Raw genomic sequence first — 9,450 nt, 5'->3', positions numbered from 1 at the left:
TCCACGATCTCTCTTTGGCTTCTTGTTAGAATTTTGATGTCTTTTCAGAACTCCTATTTATTGTTGTAGAATAAAGGAGTTGTGATAAGAACAAGTTTTTCTCTGGCCAATCAGATTTGAGTGACATGGCAAATGGGCTTTAGCGAAATGGGATTGTCATTTTAACACATGGTATGATCCTATTGACTTATTTGTTTGACTTGGCATGACACGTCACTTGACACGTGGTGCCAAAATGGACCTCTAGGATGATATGATATTGGACTGAGCAAAGTGGGCTCACCATTTGTAGCCCACATAAATGGATTTTAATTGACCCAATTTTATTAATTCATAATATTTATTTGGACTAATATATCTTGAATTTAATATAAATTGAATCATTTTACAAATTTATATTTAATAAATTTTAAATGATTATAATATTCTTTGTGATACTCTGTCGGTTTATTGATACCATACAGGTATTATATAGGATTGACCTTAATTCTCTGTGATATTTCGTCGATATATTAATACCCTATCGATATCATATAGAATAAGTGCTGATGTCAGCATAATATTAATTAATTAATTTAGTTGTGAAACTTAACACATAGTTATTATTTCATAAGTTACATTATTCTTCCAGCATGGAGACTTTCCTTTGATACGCCCCCATCACTCTTGGGTGATGATATTGGTCCCTTTGAGGGAGGTAACGATCTCTTTGGTGTCCATAATCATTATCTTTCTTGTTCACAATCCTCCGAACATTTGGCAACATGCACATTTAACTGAACTACAGGGTTAGACAAACCTCCAGCGAGCGGGTCATTGAGTAAGATCGTGGACGACTGGAATATTATGACGAGTTTTAGACATGATAGCTGTTTTGAGTGAATAAAAATAGTGATATAGCAAAGAGTAGAAACAATAGATAGAAATAATATCATAATTATCTATTCCCACAGATGACGTCAAATTATTTGCGAAAAAAATTGAGGGTGAAACAAAGTTAAATTTATGAAAAAGGGTTAAAGACATGTAAATTAGGTTTGATCAAACATCTTTCTTTTTCTCCTCTCTTAGTCTAAGAAATGAAAATGAATACTATATTTAAATTTAAACAAATAATAAGAAATCTTGATGTGGAAGTGAAAAAACCAGAATAAAAATAAGGTAATTTTACTGCCAACACTTAATCGAGAAATATTTTATTACAAGTGAAACAAATATGAGATGCTCCTTGTTATTTATAGGACAATATTTTTCGTACCAGACACGCCTTGGATCATACAAATCAATTTTCAAAAATAAACACTTTAAACTTTTCAAAAGTCTTGATGAAAAGTGGTACACAGGGATGGCAATGGAGCGGGACAAATTGAACTCAATTTATAAAATTTTTAAATTGTCTTGCTCCGCATAATAATTTTTTTTATTTTTAACTCATTCCGCCCGACCCTATATAGATTCGTCCAGCATAAATCCGTCCCGCATAAATTTTTATATTTTTTTTAATTGAGTTTAATATGAAAAATAAAATTTATAATTTTTTTTATTTTTCTCTAATTAACATCTCAACAAATAATTAAATTATTTCTAGTTAACATTCCAACTAATTCTTTCTTAACTACTAATTAACTCTAATTAATATTTATCTAGTTTAATTATGTTTTTTTAAAAAAAGTTAAAATTAAAATCAAAATTTAATATAAAAAATCTATATCTTTAATTTTTACTAATTGTAAATTTATTTTTTTTTCGAATTCCTATTAGATACCTTAAGCCTGCAACCCGCCTCACTCCGCATTAATTTTAATAATAATTACTTTAACCTTCCCTGCATCCGCCTCCTCCCGTATATCTCTAAACCCGCCCCGCCCCGCCCCGCTTAGCTCCATACCCGCCCATTGCCATACCTAGTGGTATAAGTATTGAGGTTATGGTGGAAGAATTCATTACGCGTAGTAGAACTTAAATTTTGAGTCAGTAATGAGTGAAATCCGGTACGTGTTAGCAAGTTACGTTAACTTCGGTCAAAGTGGCGGAATTTGAGTGCACTTGTAAGGCCCACGTGTCTAATAATTAGATATTTAACAGCCATAGAAAATACTCGACAGACTGGACAGTACACATTAATTCTGTATTTCTCTTTGTCGATCGCTATTTCTTGAATAATTTTTCAGATCTATTAGTTGGAGTTGAAAGAAAAATGGGGAGGATGGATTATTTGGCTATGAAGACTGATGAAGATACTAACAAATTGATTAATGAAGATCTGAATGAGCTCAAGTTAGCTGCTAAGAACCTCTTTGACCATGCCACTAAACTTGGTGGTCTTGGATTTGGTACTTCTCTTCTCAAATGGTTCGCCTCATTTGCTGCCATGTAATGTCCTCCAAACTCCCTTTTCCTATTTGCTTTTAACTAACTGTTATCTGTTCATAATTTCAGATTCACCAACAATTATAAAACTTGTTGGAAGGAGTTTTATTTGGTTCTCTTTATATCTATTACAATATTGTGGAAACTGGGAAATGCTTTGCGCCATTAGATTCTTTTAATTTTTGTGACCTGGAATAGCTTGATAGTGTCTCTTTTTGATTTTGAGGTTTTCAGTTTCAGAAAGTGATGCATGGGCGGGCCCTTAAACTCGCAATCAAATTTCATTGGAACTATGACTTGTTCCACTTGAGTATCTGAGCACATGATAAAGTATTCTAATTAGATACTTTTTAGAGAAAATTTTGGAAAAAGTTGTGTGAGTATTCACAAGAGTTTATTGGGTATTTAAGTTAATGAACAAAATACAATATGTCATCTGTCCTTTAATTATACACATTCGTTGTAAAACCCCAAACGTTTTCTAACTGAAGTTGATGCGTATAATTAAAGAAGATGAAGTATTTTATGTAGTTAACTTAACTACTTAATAAACTCTTGAGAACACGCACAAAGTTTTACAAAAATGGAACACTTTATCATGTGTTCAGATGCTCAATTGGAACAAACAGTAGTTCGAGTGTCCAAATGAAATTTGATGTCAAGTTTAAGGGGCTAACTATGTATTAAGCTTTAATTTATTGAACCTTGTAAGACAATGATAAGAGCACAACATGTGATGGCTGGGTTAGGCGCATAGTCACGGGTTTGAACCCCGTCACATGCAAAAGCGTGATATTTAAGTGGAGAAGAGGAAGTGTACAAGTAGTTGTATTTAATACCATATCTAAAGAGTAGCCGAAATTTATAAAGTTTAACCACCTGAGAATTAACTTCAGACTCGTTAGAATGAAGTTGAGAATTGCTCGTCTGAAGTTCGAAAACTTTTAGCCAAAAGGTCTGAAGTTGGATCCTGAAAGCCTAACTTCATACCCCAAATGTCTGAAGTTGGCAATTGCATGAGATAGTGCCTGCACATAACAGTATGTTTAATCCCTTTGTTTTTGCTGTTTTGGAGTGGGATTCGCAGAGATTTAATAATCTTAGATGTCCCTTCTCAGTTTGTTAATCAGTAGCTTGAAATATTTTGATCTGTTAGCCAATACTGCTGTTGAACTCAGAAGTTTTCAGAGCTGAAACTTGATGGTGGGAATTTTGCAAGTGAGTTGCTTCAGTGATGACAATAAATCTGATTCTAGGGACTATTGGAGGTTGGGGTCGTCCTAATCCGTGAGACATTTGACGTTATTGTTGATCTTTAGTATCCCCGTGATTTCTTCCGCACTGCCTTGTTCACAAAATAAAATAAAATTGTAAGACACAGTTTTGCCAAAATCTTCATGGGCCTATGGCTTTGGTATTAGACTAAGGGGCAGTTGAGTGTGTTAGTTCACTGCTAATTACACATCAAATACACCTTAGGAAAAGGGGGGAGAAATGCATTCACATTAGGGATGGCAATGGGACGGGGCGGGTGCGGGGTGGGTTGAGCTCAACCCGCAAAATTTTTAAACTGCCCCGTCCAGCATAACAATTTTTTCATTTTCAACCCGCCCCGCCCTGCCCCATATAGACCCGCCCTGCATAAATTTTTATGTTTTTTTCTTTTTTAATTGAGTTTAATATGAAAAATAAAATTCATAATTTTTTTTCATTTTTTGCTAATTAACATCTCAACAACTAATTAAATTGTTTCTAGTTAACGTTCCAACTAATTCTTTCTTAACCGCTAATTAACTCTAATTAACATTTGTCTAGTTTAATTTTTTTTTTTTTTTAAAAAAAGTTAAAATTAAAGTCAACGTTTAATATAAAAAGTCTATATCTTTGATTTTTACTAATTATAAAAATTTAATTTTCTTCGGATTCCTATTAGATACCTTAAACCCGCATAAGCCCGCAACCCGCCCCGCCTCGCATTAATTTTGACAATAGATGAGGAAATCTTTTTCCTGATGTGGAATATTGTCTTTTTCCTGATTTTGGGGGGTCATCCAGAATAGCTGCTCTAATTTGGTATAAAGCTTGATGTATCCATAATCCCACAAATTCAATGCTTTGCTTTTACATTACTAATCCTGTACTAATTTGTTTTGCTTTTAACATATTATGAAGAGGTTAATACCAACTCATCCCTATAGATTTTCCTAAGAGTAAGGTTGCTTGTAATCTTCTTTCTCCAATCTATGTTTCCTTCATGTTGTGTCTATTCATTTACATCCCAGAGAAGTAATCTACTTTGACAATACATGAGGAAATCTGAGAGAAATAGTATCTATTTAAAATGGGAAGCTACATCCCAAGCATTGACCCACATTTCTTGACAAACTTTTCATCCTAAACATAACCGCACTGCATCAGAAAATCTTCATCTTCGGTCTTCTTCCAAATGCAATAGAGAAGTCTTAAGACTTTCTTTGACATATTAGTGGGTGCAGTGGAACTTCAAATCACCAACTCTAAATCTTGAATTCACCTTTACATGGATATGGGGATGTTTGTTTGACTTATACCACAGGGAATCTTGGAAGTCATTCTTTTTGTCGAAGCAGTTTTACATGCCATAATATTGCAACATCATTCCAGTTAATTTAAGCATGTCCAGAGGAAGACATCAGGAAAGTCAGTGTATTGTTACTTTGCAGAGCTTAACTTTGGCCATATGCTTGCCTTGATCATACCCCCCCATGTCCTTGTGAAAGAGCTTATCCACTCTTATGTAAACCCTCTAGAGAACATTACATGATGGTAATACTGTTTGGTATCGAGGTATAGCGTTTACGGCATAAAATGTGCACCCAATGCCTACAGAAAGGTTCAGTTCGGAACATTGTAATTACTTTGCACATGAAATTAAATTCTGCTTAACTTCTATTTTGGTAACATGAGCCCTTGAGATTTCTCTGATTTTAAGCATAGCTCCTTACTCTTTTTCTGCTCGACCATTTCATTGTCGACCTTTACTCTCCCTGCTTTCTACTTTTTGTAAGAAATTGCTTTTTATGGTCTATGGATGATGTATAATGTACTTGTTTATGGTTTATATGCTTCACTTGTATTCTTGAATTTTTTTAAAGAAGTTATGTCCAATCTGTAATAATTGTTTTAAGATTTTAGATGAAACAATTGAGTAAGTATATTCTGATGTTGTTAAGGGAACTGGTGAAATATGATACATCTTGGCGGAATGTGGTCAGTTTGCTGGTTGCAAGTAATTTTAAATGTTCTTAATTCATTCATAGTCAAACAGGTTTGTTTAGAATCTAGAGTTTACACCCTTTTTCCTGATGGATTTTGTGATAACCGTTCGAGCAAATATCATCTGCAGTTATTTGCTGATACTGGACCGGACAAACTGGAAAACAAATATGCTGACTGGACTTCTAGTCCCATATATTTTCTTCAGTTTCCCTGGAGTGTTATTCCACTTATTCAGGTAAACTTCTCTTGTTTGCTACTATTTAGTTTTCCTTGCTTCTTGTCATCCAAGATATTCTCTTATCACTTGTTGCTACCTGATTCAAAGAGTTTCTTTTCTTCATTAATCAATTATCGTTTTTGATCTCCAGAGGAGAGGTTGGGAAATGGATTGCTTTCGTTGCAGTGGTACTCAGGCTTTTCTTCCCACGACATTTTCCAGGTGAACATTAGTTTTTGATTTATATGATGAAAATAACCTATTGGTTATCATTTTCATTTTTCTGCAATTAAGTTCTTTTGCTTGTAATCCAAGATCCTGTTACCTTTTCCATTAACTGTTTCTTAATATTCAAAAAACAACTGGAAATGCTTTCCAGCAAGTCATATGCACCCCAATTATTAGCATGACATGTCATGGCTCACGGAAGAGATATGTCTCTCAATTTTTCAAGCTGCATAGATATTCAACTCAAAAAGTTTATGCGAGTATACTTTTGAAACTCTGAGCTTCACACAGAGATGAGATACTAGCCCTGAAGGGTAGTAGGATTATCTTCGAGATTTTGCTTTGTTTGGTAGCTTCTTAATATTTGTCCTGAAGGGTAAAAACATGATTTGCATATATTGATAATATCTTCACACTCTGGAGCTCTCAATGATGAACTTCATGTAGTTTCTCCTGAAATATTTTGAGCATCAGCACAAATAGCACCCATAAAAATAAAATAAAATTGAGCATTAGCTCCAACAAATCTATTTACACCCTTAGACAATCCTAGATGGTGAAAAGACTAGCAAGACTACTTCAAGCTTCTTTCTGAATCTAGCTGGTCAATATCTACTTTAATAATGTACTCAAGGGTGTGGGCTTGGTGGTTAGCGAAGGGCAAAAGATCCTTGGAGAGACTAGGGTTCAAAACTAGCAAACTAAAGAATATTAGGTTCTTTCATTTTGTGCAAGTCTTGGTAGCTCTGAGTTATCCAGTACCTGTGCTGGTGGGAAAAGCAGGTACTCGATGGATTAATTGATGTGTATGCAAGCTGGCTCGTACACTATTCTTCCAAAAAATACACTTATTGACACACATATGGAGGCGAAACTAGAGTAGGTTCTATGAATTCAACTGAACCAATTGCCTTCTGTATGAACCAAAACAAACAATTAAAATTCATACATATAATGAAGTCACACTGATAAAGAAATGAATTTTTGGTCTAGCTCAACCCCAAACGCTAGCTTATGAGGGGATAATTGCTCAAAGACCATATAAGTAGACCAAACCACAACCGATATGGGAGAATCAACATCCCTTCACACCCAGGGTTGGAGTTGTGGACAATATAAGATGAGGCTCAACATTTGGGTTAACAATGAATTGTGGTGAACCTTGACTCTGATACCATGATAAATAAATAGATATTGAGAACTCAACACCAAAAGTTAGTTCATTAGGGAAGAATTGCTTAAGACCATATAAGGAGAACAAACCACAACTGATGTGGGAGAATCAACACTCATTCTGAACCCATAATGCTTGCTCTATGGTGCTTATATATATATATATGCTAATCCTTCTTTATAATGTTGTTGTCTATTAAATACAGACTGGTTGGAGATGCCTGGTTCATTAATCCTACTTCTAGTGGTTGCACCCAACCTCTTTGCCCACACTTTTAGAGACAGTTGGGTTGGCACTGTGATATGTCTTTTGATTGGCTGCTATCTCCTCCAAGAGCACATCAGAGCCTCTGGTGGATTCAGAAATTCCTTCACACAGAGCAATGGTATATCTAACACAGTAGGTATTATCCTTCTGTTGGTCTATCCAATCTGGGCGCTGGTACTCCGAGTCGTTTGATGAACTATAGCTGCAACAATGATTTGTGTGTTTTGGTCCACGAATTTCAATGTTGAATGCTGCGAGCAGACCTCTTCGGTTACTATTAAACCGATGAATAAATGGATTTGGTTTAGTTTTGGATGTGGTTTAAACGTTTCTGGTTATGTGATTATTTACTTTTGACATATAAAGTACTTATGATTAGTGGATTTTGCAAAGTTTTCTTCACACATTTCACGCTTGCAAACTATGAACTTGGAAAGGTGACATTTTATATGGCCAATCAAACGCCACATTAGTCATATCGAGATTATATTTCTTAATGCTTTTAACCAAATATGGTATTTTATGTCGGGATTATTTTTTTAATTCGTCTAACCAAACCACTTCTAACTGTTTAAACAAGTTTTAATTAGTATCTTAAACAGTTTATTTACAAGACTGAAAGCCTTAGGCCTGAGCCTGAGCAAGCTCATCTTTCAATTCCAAATAGTATTAATCGTTATGAAAATTTTCAATACATGTTTAGTTTCAAGAACGTATTTGAGCGATCAAGTTCTTTGGAGTTCAACATTAAACTTGAGTTTGGAGCTTAAAGGGGCACTTTTTTCTTTTAAAATGCACAAAGGACCTCTTATTTTTTAAGTTAACCAAAATAGACATATTGCTGAGTACTGGGCGATTTATCTTCTGATTTAACTGATGACAAGCAAGTCTATTTCTTTTACATTCTCGCTTATTAGTGAGCGATTTTTAGTGAATTTTTTACTCAAATTTGAGCGATTATGTTTTAATTTATTTTATATTTTAAAAAAAGTTTGCATCTCGCTCACACGGGAACGAGATACTCATATATATAAATTATTTTTTAAAAACTTTCTCGCTCCACCGTGATCGATTTCTCTTCTTTTTCTCTTCTCTTTTTTTTTTTTTTTTTTTTTAAGTTTCTCGATCCACAGTGAACGATTTTGCTCTTTCAAATTTATTTTTTAAAAATTTTCTCACTCCACTATGAGTGATTGCTCTTTTTTAAAAAAAAAAAGTTGCATGCATCTCCCTCAACTTTATTGCAGAGATTCTGCAAGTGAAGTCGCAGCACTGACCATATAGACCAAAGAAAAGCTAAGTTCACGTGTTTAATTTTTTTTTTTTTTTTTTTTTTACAGTTTGAAATGATGTAACAATTGTAAGAAGTAGACAACAAAGTTCACATGTTAAAAGAATCTACTCGTTCTAATTTATGTAGTGCCTTTTGAAATTTGAAATTCAAATAAGTCTATTTTTTATCGTAAATTTTTCATGTATCTTTTAAATATTTTGAATTGTCAATCATTGTGACTTATAATACTTTTTACGCAGTTTACAAATATATAAATTTCATTTTAAAAAATTTAAAAATTTCATGCATAAATTTTCAATCAAATTTAAATTGTTTGACTCTCAAAAAATAAAAACTAAAAATGCTACATAATTGAGACAGAGAGTATAAATTTTCGGAAATGGAAAATTGACATGTCTTTAATTTATTTCTTTTCACCAATCGCGTTTTGGTAAAAAAAAATAAAAATCATCTCATTTAGTGTTGAGTGATTTTGATTATTATTATTTTTTTGCTTCTCGCTCCACGTCGAGTTTTTTTTTTTTATTTTTAAACACAAAAAGACACAATTTGTCACAGTTCCCGTGATTCTTTGGCAGATTTTGTTTCTGAAATTATTCACGTGAAAATGCTAATAGTAATTGGTAAAAAAAAAAAAAGTTC

General features: G+C 33.6%; 1 protein-coding gene across 1 annotated transcript; it reads left to right on the top strand.

Annotated features, from left to right (window-relative positions):
* The first annotated feature begins 1,971 nt into the window (after nucleotides 1–1,971).
* LOC129872832 (cold-regulated 413 plasma membrane protein 2) lies at nucleotides 1,972–7,920 on the top strand. Its single transcript, XM_055947745.1, has 4 exons — nucleotides 1,972–2,373; nucleotides 5,756–5,863; nucleotides 5,997–6,067; nucleotides 7,453–7,920. Exons 1-4 carry the CDS (start codon nucleotides 2,198–2,200, stop codon nucleotides 7,704–7,706), a joined length of 609 nt encoding a protein of 202 aa, XP_055803720.1. The 5' UTR covers nucleotides 1,972–2,197; the 3' UTR covers nucleotides 7,707–7,920.
* The last annotated feature ends 1,530 nt before the right edge of the window (nucleotides 7,921–9,450 follow it).

This window comes from Solanum dulcamara, chromosome 11 (genome assembly GCF_947179165.1).
Source record: "Solanum dulcamara chromosome 11, daSolDulc1.2, whole genome shotgun sequence".
Lineage (NCBI taxonomy): Eukaryota > Viridiplantae > Streptophyta > Magnoliopsida > Solanales > Solanaceae > Solanum > Solanum dulcamara.
The sequence above is the reverse complement of the archived record's forward strand: the minus strand, read 5'-3'. Positions and strand labels throughout refer to the sequence as shown.

Bases quoted from the DNA above. Each gene is read 5' to 3' on its own strand.
- LOC129872832 (XM_055947745.1), top strand. From the start codon at position 2,198: ATGGGGAGGATGGATTATTTGGCTATGAAGACTGATGAAGATACTAAC. The intron at 2,374-5,755 runs GTAATGTCCTCC...TATCATCTGCAG, and splicing joins TTCGCCTCATTTGCTGCCAT to TTATTTGCTGATACTGGACC. The intron at 6,068-7,452 runs GTGAACATTAGT...TATTAAATACAG, and splicing joins CTTCCCACGACATTTTCCAG to ACTGGTTGGAGATGCCTGGT.